This window comes from Diabrotica virgifera, chromosome 5 (assembly GCF_917563875.1).
Source record: "Diabrotica virgifera virgifera chromosome 5, PGI_DIABVI_V3a".
Taxonomy (NCBI): Eukaryota; Metazoa; Arthropoda; class Insecta; order Coleoptera; family Chrysomelidae; genus Diabrotica; species Diabrotica virgifera.
The window spans coordinates 146,218,830-146,237,044 of record NC_065447.1 but is presented as its reverse complement, the minus strand read 5'-3'; the positions used below and the strand labels follow the sequence as shown (position 1 = coordinate 146,237,044).

The following is an 18,215-nucleotide window of genomic DNA, read 5'->3' as shown; positions in this document are numbered from 1 at the left end:
GAGAACAAAATCAAGAAAAGCCTACAAGAAATAGCAAAAGATAAAAGAAACCAGAACAAAAAGGTAGTAATTGGGTACCAGAAATTAATTATAAATGGCGAAAAATTTATATGGAATAAAAAGAAAAATACGATTGAAAGTACGAATACTCTTCATGATAATTCAAAAAACTAGTGGAACATATACAGGATGGAAACATGGAGACGACCAGCATAAGAAAAGGAAAACGAAATATGATAAAAGGAAGAGCGAGCACATGGAAAATTGGAACATGGAATATTCGAAGTATTTACGGAAAAGAACAGGATTTAATAGAGGAATTTGAACAAGCACAACTAGATATACTAACAGTATCGGAAACAAAGAAAAAAGGCAAAGGCGAAATTAAACTTAATAAAGGTCATTTGATGATATATAGCGGAGTGGACAATAAACAAAGAGCTGCAGCCGGAATAGGATGCATAATACATGAAAAGCTAATAAATAGTGTAAACACGTGGGAGGCAATTAACGAAAGAATATTAAAAGTAGAACTAACAGGCATAAACGGAGAAAACTGGATAATATTAGCCGTATACGGACCAAGCGAAGACGAGAATTCAGCAATAAAAGATAAATTTTGGGATGAACTGACGAGAATTACAGAAGAATGCAAAGGAAGAATATTAATTACTGGAGACTTCAACAGCAGAGTTGGTAAACAAGATCACAAATATAACACAGTAATAGGTACACATGGGGAAGATACGAGGAACAATAACGGCAAGAGATTGCTTGAATACTGTCAACTACATAATCTAATAATAACAAACACACTCTTCGAACATAAAAATATCCACAAATACACACGGGAAGTTATAAGCAGAGGAGAAAAATCAATAATCGATTATGTAATAGTGGAAAAAGACTATAGGGCAAACATTACCGACACCAAAGTACGAAGAGGTGCAGAAATCAATAGTGATCACTATCTGGTGGTAACAAAAATTAAACACCAAATTATGAAGAACGAGGAGCAGAAAATAAATAAAGAAAGAAAAGTAGAATTTGAATCAATAAGATCTTTCAAGTTGACAGAAGAAAATGTGAGAACTAAATATGAAGAAATAATAAATCGAGAAATTGAAAAAAGGCTATTAATAATGAGAGATGCAGATGTGGATCAGTTATGGAATAGTATAAAAGAAATTATTATTGAGGCATCCAAGGAGGCATGCGGCGTAAGTAGAACAACTAGCAACAGGAAACAGACATCGTGGTGGAATGAACAAATTAAATCAGAAACAAAGGAAAAGAAAAGACGATGGAAAATATACCTATCAAACAAAATAACTGAAACGTATGAAAAATATAAAGAACAACGAAAAATAGTAAAGAATATGATAAAAGATGCAAAAGAAGAAAGTTGGAAACAATTCGGGGATAAACTAGAATCAGATAGTAAAAGTAACCAAAAGCTGTTTTATAAGACCATGAAAACATTAAGAAGGGGAAAAAATACAGTTCAATTGACAATTAGAGACGAAACAGGAAACATTTTGACACAGGAAGAAGAAATAATGGAAAGATGGAAAAGGTATTTTCAAGAACTATTATCAACTGAAAACGAAACACCACATTATACCATTAACGTGACAAATACCGGAGAAACCATAGAAGAAACGCAAGACACTGCAAAAACATGGGAAGAATTTACACAAGGATTGGCAAAAATGAAAAATGGAAAGTCACCAGGGCATGATAAAATAACAACTGAGATGCTCAAATATATGGGAGTACAAGGACAACACATATTATTACAATTAATAAACAAGATATGGAAAGCTGAAAGAATACCAGAAGAATGGAAGATCTCGTTGATACTACCCATATTTAAATCTGGAGATAAAAAAGAATGCAAAAACTATAGAGGCATAATGCTCTTATGCTCGGCGATGAAACTGTACGAACAAATATTACAAGAAAAGCTGACAAAGATAATCGATACAACATTAGCAGAAACTCAAAGTGGCTTTAGAAAAGGAAGAAGTGTGCAAGATCACATCTTCACTATTAAACAGATCATTGAGAAAACGAAACTCAGAAGAGGAAAAGCATATTTTGCGTTTATCGACTTACAAAAAGCGTTTGATCTTGTTCCTCGGCAAAAAGTATGGTCGCTCCTAGAACAAAGAGGAATAGCAACCAAACTAAGGAAAAATATTGAATGTCTATATAAAAATACGACGAATTGTGTTATAACTAGAAACCTGAAGTCAGAAAATTTTATAACAAAAGATGGTCTAAGACAGGGAGGAGGACTAAGTCCAACATTGTTTACGTTGTTTATGGACGAAATAATTAAAAAATGTAGTCAGAGAACAAAACACCTATTTGTAGGATACAAAAACTTACAACCGATCGAAATATCAGAGTGTGCTTTTGCAGATGACATCGTTATAATGGCAACAAAAGAAAAGGACCTAAAGAAAACTTACAAACGTGGAGTGAAATATTAGAAGAAAGTGGCATGAAACTAAACCTAACAAAAACAAAAGTGATGGTAGTAGCAGAAACTAAAGAAAACGTGAGTATACAGATCAATGGTATACATATACAACAAGTTGAATGCTTCGAATACCTGGGTGTAAAAATTGAAGATTCAGGTCAACAAGGTTTAGAAATCGATAAACGTATAGAGAAAGCAATAAATTCATATTATGCAATGAACACAACTTTTATAGGAAAAAAAGGAAATAGCGCAAAGTACAAAAATGAAAGTTTTTAAGGCAATATATAGACCCATACTCACCTTCGGTTGTGAATCGTGGACATTAACAGAGAGGCAGAAGAGCAGAGTACAAGCGACGGAAATGAAGTACCTAAGAAGAGCGAGAGGAGTTACAAGACTTGACAGGGTAAGAAATGAGCAGATAAGGGAGGATCTGGAGGTGGAATCAATCTTAGAATTCATAGAAAAAAGACAAATCAGCTGGTGGGGACATTTACAAAGACTAGACGATAGAAGACCGGTAAAAATGCTTTGGGAAGCGAAAGTAAATATCAAGAGGAAGAGAGGAAGACCAAGAGAAACATGGGACCAAGCTATTGGAAAAGTTCTACAAAAGAGAGGCAAATCCTGGAAAGAAGCAAAAGTATTGGCACAAAATAGAAGACAGTGGCGTAAATTTGTACACAATATCTAAGTTATTATTGTAATTCCGACACCAATAGGTAGAAGGGAATTTGATTATATATATATATATATATATATATATATATATATATATATATATATATATATATATATATATATATATATATATATATATATATTATTAATTTGAACAATTTTTCCTTAAAATGTACAATAAACGTTTTATAAGCCAAAAAATTTTTTCGCACTTTAACGGCCGGTTTCACAAAGTAAAGTTAACTTGTGGCTAAGAGATAACCAGAGGTTCCCCCATTACAATATATTGGGGTGACCTCTGGTTATCTCTTAACTTTAATTTGTGAAACCTTGTGATTAATCCTTGTGATATCTTGTGATTAATTTGTGTAAATTATGATTCGGGAGTGCTCCTAGTAACATTTAAAGTATCTTGGCTTGTTTATTTCTACTGCATCTTGATTGTAAATTTAGTATATGCACATATCGAAATGAGTGGAAGAACATTGTAACGAAAGCCAAGTCATACAACAAACTTTGACAACACACAAGTGGAATGTGGAGTGATTCACCGCAATAAGCGAATCAGATAGCTCTAAGTAAGAGCAGCAAACATTCTATCAGGAATGAAAAGCCCTGATGATAATGATATCCACAATGGAGAAGGTGCATGAAAGAAGATTGACGTTTATTCTAGTATTAGTAGATATTCCAGTATTTTGTAACAGTCTTGATTAGCTCCATAGCTGAAATATTTAGGTCTTAGTCTGATTTAAGTATTGGTTATTTCATCAATTACTAACACTTTTGGCAAATAAGATGAAATTTGTTTTAAAAATATTATGTATATTCTTTTTCTCATGATCATCTTTCAGTGCGTCACAGTTTTTCGATTTCTTTCTAACGCATTAAATTGTATGTGACAGAAAAAAAGGCACGTCCGTGATTACAGACATTTACAACGTCTATTCTAGTTATTCTAGTTGTCGATAGATGGCGCCATAATAAAAAAAATAATTTTTTTTAATTAGATAATAGTATTACAAATATAATCTGTATAATTTATAAGACTATATAAATCAAAGAAAATACCATTTTATAAATGCAAGAAACACATTTGATTTGTTTTTATTCCAAATTGAAAATAAAATGTGACAACTGTCAGATTTAACTAAAATGTCATGTTAGAATAAATGTCATAAATGTGTATTATCACGGACTTACCCTTTTTCCTATCATTTGTTACGCACTGAAAAATGCTCATGAAAAGGACAATACAAGTATTATTTTTAGTTAAGTTTTATATTCAATGTTAATGAAGATATGCTTTTTACAGAGGAACCAGTGGATGTGGACTTATACCCTACCAGTGTAACGGAAACTTTGGGCAAAGGAAAACGAGCTAGAATACCAAACAAAAGGTATAGTGACATATTAATGTCACCAACATCAATTAAAAAGTCTGTCTCCAATACAACAGAAAATGGTAGTTTGGAATCAGGCAATGATACTGATACTTCTATAAAGGAAGAACCTTGGCAAAGTCCATCTTATAGTGGAAATTCCAGTCCCGTTGTAAAAAGAATAAAATCATCCCATACTGACCTATCTGATCCTAAATATTTAAAACCCTTTAAGTATGGATGGAAAAGGGAATTGGTTTGGAGAGGTACTTATGATCAAAGCAAAGGTAGGCAAGCTGATATTTACTATTACACACCACTAGGTAAAAAAGTAAGATCAACAAGAGAGGTTGCCGAATTATTAAATAATAAAGAACTTACCATTGAAAATTTTTCTTTTTTTAAAGAACCTATAGGTCTTAGTGACACTTCAAAAGAAATTATTCGTGATGCTAAAGTTAAACAAGCAGAACCTCTTTCCAAACTAGTGTTTAATAAATCAATAAAAAGCACTCCTATACAAGGTACAAAAAGTCCGAAATTATTAACTAAATTTAGCAGCTTACCTACCAAAAAGTTGACGAGTCCTAAAATAGCAAGTCCTAAAATTACTAGCCCTAAATTGGCAACTCAAAAGGTGGCTACTCCCAAATTAGTGAGTCCCAAGAATACAAGCCCTAAAATGACCAGCCCCAAAATAACTAGCCCTAAATTGCAAAGAACTAAGGTGGTAAGTCCAAAATTAGGAAGTCCAAGAATTGCCTTATCAAGAATGAAAAGTGCAACTAGTCCAAAACTGGTGGCCAATGCAGTTACAGAAAATGCATCAAATAAAACAAGCAAGATTATGGTGAGTACAATAAATTTTTATAGGAACTATATTCTTTGTTTTTTCTTGTATACCATCTCCTGACAAATGAAGACTGGTGATTTCTCAGATAATTTTAAGACAATTTAACCCAATTCACCTAGTCCGAAAATGATTTCTAAGGTAGCTAGAGCTCTTTGACGATGGTTTATTATTCTAAATGGGAAATAAGCCACAATTTAACTAAAAAAATTATTTTATTGACGTTTCGACTTCCAACTTTTTTCCTGGTTTTTCCTCGTGATTTACTATGGAATCACTAACGTGAGAATTTTACTGTCACCATTGCATGTGGTTGTCTTTTTAAAGACAAATCACATGCTATGACTTTTTTGTGATGGATATTATTGAGTTAAAGTTGATTTCATGTAATCGAATGAACTATTTTTCAATAAAGTCGTCCCAGGAACGCAACCCATAAATATTGGCAATATCATTTTAAAGTAGAAGGCTTCTACTTTAAAATGTATAATATATGTCTGAATTGCCGGTATGAATGAGTCAGATTAAATTAAATTATTAGAAGATTTTTTTTTATTAAGCAACAACATTTTTGTTTAATTTAATAACATTTTGTATTTTGATAACGACGCGACGTCCGAGTTGGAAGTCGAAACGCCAATAAAATGATTTTAAGTTAAATTGTAGCTTATTTTCCATTTAGAATAATAAATTACATAAATGCCACAAAGAAATAGCTTCAATACAATATTGGAATATGGCGTCTTGTAATTAGTTTTTTTAATATCTGCAGAACGCTTCTTTTTAGAAAAACGAAAACTGGTACGCCTATTTATCTTCCAGAGATAAATCGATTCCATCAATTGCGAATTTCTAGTAAATGTCATAGGCGTCCGTTTTGGGTAGGGCAACAGTTATTTTATCGCTTAACTTTTTTGTCTTTAATCTTTAAGCATTTTTGTCACTGGATTAATAAATTGTTTTTTTTTTATTATTAACTCCATTGAGTACCTACAACAATCTGCCCATTGGGCATTAAGCATTTGTTATGGTAAAAAAATACAGACATATAGAGAGCTACTCCAGTGAGTAACCTCTTTACTAATAAAATAAATAAATTGTGAGGTATTATAGTACTAAATGTACTCTTGGTTTAAGTCCGTAGGATACACCCTTTTCTAGAAAAATGGATTTGAAAATTTTTCGCTTTTTGAATTTGAAAAAAAAACTATTTAGAAAAACCAAAACTGGTACGTTTATTTATCTTCCAAAGATAAATCAATTTCCTCATATGCGAATTTCTAATACCGGCCATATGCGTCCGTTTTGGGTAGGTCAACGTTTATTAGATTTTTTTTTATTTCGATGTTTTAACTTTACTAGCATTCTTTTTATCTGAACCTTAGAATTTCCCTTTATTTTTCGTCTGACTTTTGTCAGGAAAAAGAGTTTAGAGTTTGTAGTAATGCTCTTTGTGTTTGAAAATATCCCTAAATATTTGCCTCTAGTTTTCTACGCCTCCGATGATTCATTTATTTTCCTAAGTTAAGTTACTTTAGTATAGTATAGTTGATCAAAAAGATGGCATAACCCAGACATCCAAAGTGAAAGTTATCCTTCAACACCAAATTGTTCTATATGGTCCACACAATGTCCAGAAAAAAGTCACACCATTTTGAGCGTCGGGTTTGGGGGGTGAGGGGGGAGAAATCTGCAAATTCTTAGTTTTTTACGTTTTTCGTCAATATTTCTAAAACTAAGCAAGCGGTTTAGCATGAACAACCCTCTACACAAAATTGTTCTACATTAAATTTGAAATAAAAAAGGCCCTATGCATAACCCTTCTAAAATGAACGGTTCCAAAGTTACGGAGGTAGTATATTATAATTGGTCCAAAAAAAGACCTAACCCAGACATCCAAAGTAAAAGTTTTCCTCCAACACCAAAATGTTCTATATGGTCCATATATTGTTCAGTAAAAAGTTACACCATTTTGTGCGTCCGGTTTGGGAGGGAGATGGGAGAGAAGCCGGTAAATTAGTAGTTTTTTTTATGTTTTTCGTCAATATTTCTAAAACTATGCTTTATTGTAAACAATGTTATATACAAAAATGTTCTACATGAAATTTAAAATAAAATATGTTCTATACATAATTGTTATAAAATCAACGGTTCCAGAGTTACAGAGGGTGAAATGTCGAAGTTTTCGATACTTTTTATATTTTTTGGGCAATATTTATGATATAACTATACCAAAAACCCAGACATCCAAAGTGAAAGTTATCCTCCAACACCAAATTGTTCTATATGGTCCACATAATGTTCAGAAAAAAGTCACACCATTTTGAGCATCGGGTTTGGGGGGGAGGGGGGAGAGAAAGCGGTAAATATAAAAAGTATCGAAAACCTCCGCTTTTCACCCTCCGTAACTCTGGAACTGTTGATTTTATAACAATTATATATAGAACCTTTTTTATTTTACTGTAGAATATATTTATAGAATAAATTTTATGTAGAATATTTTCCTATAGAAGATTTCTTACGCTAAAGCATAGTTTTAGAAATATTGACGAAAAACTTAAAAAAAACTACTAATTTACCGACTTCTCCTCCATCTCCCCCCCAAACCGGACGCTCAAAATTGTGTAACTTTTTACTGAACAATATGTGGGCCATATAGAACAATTTGGTGCTGAAGGAAAACTTTTACTTTGGATGTCTGGGTTAGGCCTTTTTTTGGACCAATTATACTATACTACCTCCGTAACTTTGGAACCGTTCATTTTATAAGGGTTATGCATAGGGCCTTTTTTATTTCAAATTTAATGTAGAACAATTTTGTGTAGAAGGTTGTTCATGCTAAACCGCTTAGTTTTAGAAATATTGACGAAAAACGTAAAATACTACGAATTTGCAGATTTCTCCCCCCCTCTCCCCCCCCCCCCCAAACCCGACGCTCAAAATGGTGTGACTTTTTCTGAACATTATGTGGACCATATAGAACAATTTGGTGTTGGAGGATAACTTTCACTTTGGATGTCTGGGTTTGGGTCTAACTATACCATACTACTTGTTATATTCTGTCCACGACCGGTTAATAGTCCTGTCGCCAGGGGGGGTACAACGGCCTCCTTTATTCAGATGGACTTACCCAAGTTTTTTTCATGTATTTTGACCCGTAGAATACGAATTTTTTGGGTAACAGTTGATACTTTCATTATAACGCTTCTATGTAATTCCTCAAGTTCTTTGTTTATAACAATCTTATCGACATCCGGATCAACTGTTACCCAAAAAATTCGTATTCTACGGGTCAAAATACATGAAAAAAACTTGGGTAAGTCCATCTGAATAAAGAAGGCCGTTGTACCCCCCTGGCGACAGGACTATAACATATTTGTAGTTAAGATCTGCCGCAATAACAATTTGGTTAGCGCAAAGAATAGTGGAGAAAACATCAGTTCTCCCACTTTTTTGATTTTATAACTTCAAATAAAAACCAATCCCTTATTCTTCAACAACAGATTATTTTACTCCTGTAGGACAAAATTGTTCATTTTATAGACGTGAGGTCAATTGAAATTTAAAATAATTAAATTATAATTTCGCTAAATGTTCCAAATGGATTCTAAAAACAAAATAAAAAAAAAATAATATGTCATTTTATAAATTGCCAAAAAAAGAAATCTGTCAAGTAAATCATTATTTTTCTAGGTAAAGAAAGAAATGAAAAAAAATCTTGAAAAACCAGCAAAAAGGAAGGAAATAGAGGAACCTTCACCGATAGGAACACCAGGGAAAAGGAGTAGAAGGGAAAGGTAAGTGTTTTTTTTTAATATACCGAAATTTGCGCCTTAATGTTTTAATTTTTACTCTGAAGACAAATCAAAAAATAAAATATATGTATTTTTCATTGAATCACAAAGAATTAATAGTAATGCTGAAATTTGAATGTCCAATTGATGTTTTAATTTTTACTCTGAAGACAAATCAAAAAATAAAATATATGTATTTTTCATTGAATCACAAAGAATTAATAGTAATGCTGAAATTTGAATGTCCAATTGAGCAATAATTTAAACCATTGATTTTTTATTGAATGACGATTGGAATTTTTTGTAAGTTGTCATAAAGCAATATCTTTTCCAAAAGTAGAATTTGAGTTACATTAATTGTTGATTTCTTTTCATAATTTGATTTATTAATACTAAACCAAGTATGGCTTAAAATCAGCCCAAAGTTTTTTACTTTATACCTATCAATATAGGCGCATATTACTTTTTACTTTTTTGTAGTAAGGATGAAGTACATCCACATGGTGTTCCATAAATCTTATATCGTCAATAGCGGAATAAGGCTACTCAATTCACCTTACCCACTATTGCGTTTCGTAGACTGGACGGGTGGTTCGACACCGGGAATCCAACTACTTTCTTAAAGTTCAGTAAGTTGAACGGTAATACTGCTGTAGTATCGTAGAAGAGAAGCGTTTGGCTGGTTCTGACAAGAACAGCCAAAGCTCTCATTTCTTACATTTAAACGTATAATTTCTTACATTTTGAAGTAGTGTTGCCCCCTTAATAAGGGGGCAAAACTCAGGAGCAAGGTGAAATAACAACACAAGTTTTATCGAGCTAAAACCAACCCCAGAGTCTCTGTACTGGGACAAAGCCCCAGTCCTGGAGCACCTAGGCGCACTAGAGCTAGGCAAGAGCTGAGAGCGAACCACTCACTCACTCACACTCACCGATCATCCCACCCCCTAGGAACATGTGTGTACCGCTGCTAGTCAACGGGACCCACATGTCCGAAAATCAGACCGGTCACGCTTCAAAAGAGCGAGTCATTTTGGATCGGTACCTATCTGACCCCCCAGGTTTTTCCTCCACCCCTCCCCAACGTGTGACATACGCGGGGAGGCTATGATCTTTACGTCGGGTGATTTGGGAAGAAGAAACACCCTCCGTTTTTGCATGCTTGTGGTTAGGCCACCTCACTGTAGGGGTAGCTTTGTAGCTTTTCTCCCTATTTACATTACTGATTCTACTTTGGTATTGACATGATTTTGGACTGAAGTCCCTAAGAGTGTGTCTCCCCTCGGAGAGACACTAACCTAGGTTGGTATCCCTCCGCGAGGAGCCGTGTGGTGAGCTCGGTCACTCAGCTGCCGAATTGGCAAAACGTAATTTTGTTCTCCTCGGCAGCTGGGCACCCGATGAGTCTGGCCATCGAGCCCATGGTTATCGCCCATGGCCTCGGTGCTCAGAGTTTCGCGACGATTAGGTCTTTCGTTCGACCTGCCTTATGGGCCTGAAGCCTAAGTGGCTTGTACAAGGTGACCTGAGGGGTCCCTTGTACCCTTAATGTTGAGTATGAGCCGAGTGGGTACGGTCAGTGTTCACTAATCTTCAAGGAATACTTAATATTAACATGGTTGCGACAATAAAGGGTCTTTTGTTAGTTTTATATATTTTTTTTGTGGGTTAGTATAATTTTATGTATTTTTTTGGTGAGCACGATCTGGCGTCCAATCATCTAACATCGATTGGGCCCCAGGGCCTGATCTTTTTTTTTTTTCTTTTTTTTTTTCTACCTTTATTGCGCGGTGTGGTTTGACTACTCTGTAACTATCTCAGACATCATGTTCTTCTGCTGGGACCTGTCTATATCCCAATAATTGTTGTTTAGGTCGTCTATGTACCGTTCTAACGTTTTCGTCATAATCTGTTAATTCCTTTAGCCATCTGTTGGGGTGATTTCTTATATTGGTGAAGATGTCATACGCTTTTTCATCCATGGTCCTTAGGATTTTTTTCTGGCCTGTGTCCCGGTATATGTACCGCAGTGGTACATATTTGGGCACGTTTAGGGCTTCTCTGATTATGTGGTTTTGGCTGAATTGTAATTTCTTCCTGTTGGACTTGCACGTATGTCCCCAGGCTGCTGATGCGTATGTTAGGGTGGGCAGGATTATGCTATTGGCTGTTCTGAGTTTTGTCTTGATGCTTAATTTGCTTTTTCTCCCAATTATTGGGGCTAGTTGTTTCCTTAGTACTTTGGCTTTATTTACTGTTAGCTTTATGTGTTGTGTGAATGTTAACTTTCTGTCTAGCGTTACGCCTAGGTATTTGGCTTCATTTTCCCATTCTATTTGGTTATTGTCCATGCTTAGTTCTGTGTTCGGTGTTCCCCATCTTTTACGGAACATGACGGCCTGAGTTTTATCTGGATTTAGTGCAATCTTCCATTTTACGCACCATCGTAATAGTCGGTTTAGTTCTCCTTGTACATGTCTTGCTGCCAGGTCTGGGTCTCTGCTGCATGCTGCTATAGCAGTGTCATCTGCATATAGGCTTAGGATCGTTCTGTTACTTTTAGGTGTATCTGCAGTGTATATGGTGTACAGATATGGTGACAGCAGGGCTCCCTGCGGCACACCCGCCTCAGGGGTTCCGACCTCGGACAGGGTGTCCCCTATCCGAACTCTAAACCTCCTGTTGGCCAAGTATGAAGCCAGAAGACATGTCATCGCCCCACTGTACCCATAATCGTTCAATTTGTGGATTAGTCCCTCATGCTGAGAGCGAACCGAGAAATAGCATCGCTTTTATGGATTTTCCTCGGTTGCGCTGTGTATATCGAAGTGGGCGGAGGCTGTGTGAGAGCAGAGGCGGAGCCTGTGTAAAAGCAGAGTGTGATCTGATGAACGACTGATCGCCTCTGATGTCACTTAATACATCGACTTAGTGTCGACTACTTTTCAATGTTAAATGTATGAATAATGTAATGTAGACGTTTTTAAACCTAATGAAGTGGCTAGTTTCAATTTACTTCATTCTAAATTGTTAAATGTGTAGAGATCTCCTAATAATGTAATAAATTTTATGCAGTCGCAGAGTATTTTGAAGTATAATCAATGTAACCATTTTCCCAGTTGAAATGCACTTCGATATGCGTCTATATTCGTTGTTTATACTTTCACAGTCTTCAGTTTCGGCAATATTGCGTCAACGTATAGAAGATCTCAAAAATGATTTTTCTGGCGGATATTTTAAGTTGAAATTTGATTTCATGTAGTCGAATGAACTATTTTCAATAAAGTTGTCCTAGGAACGCTACTTATAAATATTGGCAATGGCAATATCATTTAAAAGTCATCTACTTTAAAATGTATAAACACATGAGTCAGATAAAATAAAATTATTACAAAAAATTTTTTAGCAAGCAACAAAAGTTTTTACATTTTGAGAACAATTTCCGAAGTGGAAATTGAAACAGTAAATTTGCTGGAAGGTACTGCATTTGAACATTTTTAATTATTATTTTTCCAGATTTTTCCACGGTGTCGTGAGTATCAATACATTTCAATATACAATGTTTCGTTTCATTTTCTATACTCTATATTTCTTATACAGGGTGTCCCAAAAGTAGCGGAACAGTCGAATATTTCGCGAAATGAGCATCGAATTGAAAAACTGAAAAATATGTGTTCAATATTTTTCAAAAATCTATCGAAAAAGGGTCTCAAGAAATACACTTAAACTATTGAACAGGTATTTTTCAGTTTTTCGATCCGATATTCATTTCGTGAAATATTCAACCATTCCGCTACTTTTGGGGCACCCTATATCGATGGCAAAGAGGACAAATATTGTATGTTCATTTTTGTTTAAAATGAGATAGTCCCTGGTCTGTGCCAGTCGAGATGGGATCTTTATTGTGCTCAGATAGTGTATGTCCTCTTAGAATGGTTTGCTAGTTACTAAAATAGCAATAAAGACATGTCCATTAACAACATCATAAACTTAGAGCACAAATGTTGTATATCCAATAATACAATACTTTTGCGTTCACAAAATTCAAACCAAACGACTCTTTGATTGTATGTCCAAAGATACAATATTTGTCCACACTATGAATTTCGACCCTCTGTAATAATGTAATCTTTCATTTTGCGTTTAATTTTTTCAAAAATAAAAAAGGGTTGGTCCGAAATTTTGCCCTTGCGCCCTTAATAAAAAATTCATTTGTACTACTAGTACAGTAAAACCTCGATAGAACGGACCTCTATTTAACGGACTTCGGATATAACGGATAAAAAAATCATATGGAATGTAAAAAAAATTGAATAAAAAAAATGAAAAGTCGAATTCTGGAAGAAAAATCAACAAGGACAGGATCTCGGCACTGATTTATGCTAATGCCGATGGATCGCATGGATTGACTGCTATAATTGTTGGCAAAATCTCGTAAACCTAGAGTTGTCAAAGATATAATTCATCATCTGCCCGTTTCATATTATAGCTCTAATAAGGCATGGTTCACCACAGATATTTTCACAAATTGGTTTTTTAAAGAATTTGTACCTGCAGTGAGAAAATTTCAAGAGAAGAAACTGGAAATACCGCCTAAAGAGGTGAAATGTATATTGATTTTAGACAACGCTCCTGCTTACCCTCTTGAAAATATTCGACATTTGAAAGACGACAACTTTAATTGTATGTTTTTGCAAAAAAAAGTTCATCTCTTATTTAACCCATGGATCACTGAATAATTTAGATAACCAAACGGGTATATATTGCAGAAAGTTTTTACATGAAGTAGAAAAATAAAAAAGTAGCAAACCAAACTTGATTCCTTTTTTAACTTACAAATTTGTACACTGTGTAAATAGAACATATTTTACAACAAAAAAATTGATGGATTTTAAACATAATATGTTTATATAACGGACTTTCGGCTTTAACGGACATCCCGTCCCCCCAATTAGTCCATTATATCGAGGTTTTACTGTACTATTTTAAACCTGATTTTATGATATTTTCACAATTGCAGTATGGCAATAATATATTGTATGTCCATGTTTTACTTCACATTTATTGTATGTCCATACAGTGGGTTACTTTTAGCTTTTTAAATGTGATTAACATTTAATCCTAACAGAAATAAAACTGAATAAAATGTAAAAGAAAGGCGTAGCTCGAACTTAACTGTAATTTAGTTACTTTTAGGCCCGGTTGTTCGAACGCTAATCAACAATGATCATTATCAAATAATTAATTACTGTCAATGTCAACTTTGTTTGGGTTGTTAAAAAGTCTGTGGAGTCTATAATCAATTAATATAACAATAATTATTAATATAATTAATAATAAATCTCATAATTGTAATTAATTATGTTTTCAGCAACCCAAACAAAGTTGACATTGACAGTTTTGGTGACAGTAATTAAATATTTGATAATGATCATTATTGATTAGCGTTCGAACAACCGGCCCTTAAAGTATGTAAATAATTTATCTAAAGTGGAAGTAGTATTTATATGGGCAAAAGGGCATGCCGGTATACTGGGTAATGAGAAAGTGGATGAGTTGGCCAAAAATGCAATAAAAAAAGGTGAGATACTAACTCACATCTTATCGACAGATGCAATAAATGACGTCAAAGTTAGAATAAATAAAATATGGAAAAATATTACAAGCATGTCAAAAAATTTATATTTTTCTTTACATCAAGAACTTCCTCCGCCACCTGAATACATATTTAAATATAACCTGCCAAAGCAAGATATTTCTACTATCGTCAGATTAAAAACTCGACACGGGAAATATGAGGCACATCTGCACAAATTAGGAATAATTAATTCATCAGTCTGTTTTTGTGATAATGTTTCGATTAGAGATTTAAACCATATTTTCTTGGAATGCAAAATTAATGAGAGATATATAAATCAATTATATTACAATTTACGACAAACACAAGTTAATTTTCCAATTAGTATAGAATATCTACTAAGTTGTCATAAAATGGAAATATTTAAATTACTCTTACTCATAAACTACTTGAAAGAAACAAATATAATCATTTAAGTGAAATACGTATAAATATAACAAAACTAATAAATTGAGGTAAAAATAAAATAAAAATCTGTGGCTAACGGACTCGCATCCAAGCCATTTTTTTTCACACATACATACATACATACATTTTGTCATGGATAACGCAAACTTTTAAATTGATTTGACCGAAAACATCAATTTTGGAAATACAATATTTGTCCTTTTAGCCATCGATATAATCGTTTCTTAAAGAAATAATTCTACTGCTTTCCATTACCGCCTATCTGTAGTTTTCTACTTCAAATTATTAGCTTTAAGGAATAATCGAAGTGTTGTTGCTGAACATGAAAAAATGTCTTTTTGAACCAATTTTCTTCGAAGGCTTTTAATAGCTGGAAAAACATTTGCTGTAAATAAAACATAAAGACTAACAATAAAATCATAATTTTGATTTTTGCTCATTTGTACAAATAATTTTCATATTCAGCATTACTTACAATTTTACACACATTACAAAAATTTATTAAGATAAACAATAAAAGATAAAGAATTTTTATATTTGCATATGCATTGTATATGCAAATAAAGATAAAGAATTTGAAAATGTTCCGATTAAAATTATACTTCCAAAATATTGAAAGTGTATTTTTCCTAACGTTTATGGGCCTCTCAATGGGTAAGTTTATTATAAATGAAATAAATGCATGTATTTTTAATTATCGATTGTAAATAGAGGTTAAGAGTCCCGCTTTCTCAGCCGTTGAGAAGAATTGAAAATACATAACAGTGCAGCACTCACATTCGAAGTCTCATGTCTAGATCCCGTCCGATGAAGAAGTCTTTCATTCCTTGATAAATGTCTTCCTAGTGTTTTCAATTCTTGAGAGTACCTCTTTCGTTGAATCGCAACTACTATTGATTAGCCCACCCAGGTATCTGTTGGATGACACCTGTTCAAACGATTTTGTCATGTATTCGGGGGACAATTTACAGAGGGGGACAATTTACAAGGGTGTCCAGAAACTACCGACAAACGAAGACAGGAGATTCCTCAGATAATTTTAAGACAATTTAGCCAAATTCACCTAGTCCTAAAATGCTTCTTCCTAAGGGAGCTACAGCTCTTTGAAGATGGCGTCTTGTAATTAGTTTTTCTTAAATACCTCCAGAACGCTTCTAGTTACTAAAACGAAAATTGGTAAGCATATTTATCTTCCAGAGATAAATCGATTCCATCCATTGTGAATTTCTAGTACCAGTCATAGGCGTCCGTTTTGGGTAGGGCAACGGTTATTTTATCGCATAACTTTTTTGTCTTTAACTTTTAAGCATTTTTGATACTGGATTATTAAATTGTGAGGTATTCTAGTACTAAATACTCTTGCTTTAAGTCGATAGGACAAACCATTTTCTAGAAAAATCGATTTGAAAATTTTTCGTTAACTGAATTTAAAAAAAAATGAAAATTTTTTTCAAAAAAATACGGTGTATTTAACCTATTTAAAGCAAGAGTAACTTTTAGTACAGTTGAGTCCGGGAATCTTTACCCGTGCGTCATCATTTAAAGCATACGAAATAAGTCGATGATAAGTCGGAAATTGAAATTTACTAAACGCAACAGCAAGTCACTTACTGTCACTTGCTGTTGCGTTTAGTAAATTTAAATTTCCGACTTATCATCGACTTATTTCGTATGCTTTAAATGATGACGCACGGGTAAATATTCGCGGACTCAACTGTACTAGAATACCTCATAATTTAATAATCTAGTGTCAAAATTCTTAAAAATTAAAGACAAAAAAGTTATGCAATAAAATAACCGTTGACCTACCCAAAATGGACGCATATGACCGGCACTAGAAATTCGCAATTAAGGGGATGGGTACGTATTTTCGGCTGCAATGCTATTCAAATGGCGATTCATTTTTTTTCGAATCCTGATAAAACTAATAAGTATTTTTGAAAAATTTAAACGCAGAGTGAAAGATTACGTTATTAGCGAGGGCTGAAAGTCCCTGAGAACTTCAATAATGTTTATTTTAATAAGTTACAGGGGTGAAAAACTAAGAGAAAATTTAGTGTGATTTTTAATTTCAAATATCTCATTAAAAATAAACTTTTTATTTATTCTAAGGGACTTTGTAATAATTTAGTTTTTCATTCTGCATTTAAATTTTTCAAAAATATTTATTGCTTTTTTCAGGATTCGAAAAAAGTGAACACAATGTCCGTGGTAATATTTTCCAAATCTATCTTTGTCTTACAACACACTCAGTCGAATAGAATATTGCCAGCATATTGTCAGTCAGACAGTGACAATTTTAAATATTTGACATGGCATCGGGAATATTTTAAGTTGTTGATTAAATAATATTGATACCTATATAGTGTATTTGATAAAATAATTGATTTAAGACGTGAAGTTAATAAAAAGTTGAAAACTTAGTCTTTTTTTAATAAAAAGTTATTTATTGTGTATTATTTGTGGAAGATCCAAGCAAATAATACATCAGGATAATATATTCTGTGATCCAAGTATTTTGTTGTTAAAGATGTTCAAAATAATTGTAAGCGTTCCATAGTAACAATATATTATTAAAAAATCACTTTAACACTTTTCCTCTTTTCTTGAGTGAGTATTAGTTTTTGTTGTACATATAAATTATTACAATCACTGAATACATAGTTAGTGAAAAAATTATCACATTTATTAACTGAATTAATAATTTGCAATTATACAAATAACAGTTATCCAAGAACATTCAAAAGCCATCTCTTCAAGTTAATGATGACATTTTCAAGTAGAATGACATTCTAGTAATGTTTACATATCCATACCAGTGTGAATTTTACTACACGTAATTTGCCGTGTAAAGACAGAAAAAGTAGGGATAGCCGTAAAATATTTACGAATTATGTACCGATGGCCTTAATGAAATCGATTCATCTCTGGAATATAAATAAACGTACCAGTTTTCGTTGTTCTAAATAGT

General features: G+C 33.3%; 1 protein-coding gene across 1 annotated transcript in view; it reads left to right on the top strand.

Annotated features, from left to right (window-relative positions):
* LOC114343615 (uncharacterized) overlaps positions 1-18,215 on the top strand; it is a 95,387-nt gene that overhangs the window by 24,553 nt on the left and 52,619 nt on the right. The window contains exons 3-4 of the mRNA XM_050650404.1: positions 4,488-5,404; positions 9,098-9,201. Coding sequence (XP_050506361.1) covers positions 4,488-5,404; positions 9,098-9,201 — 1,021 coding nt within the window. The remainder of the gene's footprint in view (positions 1-4,487; positions 5,405-9,097; positions 9,202-18,215) is intronic.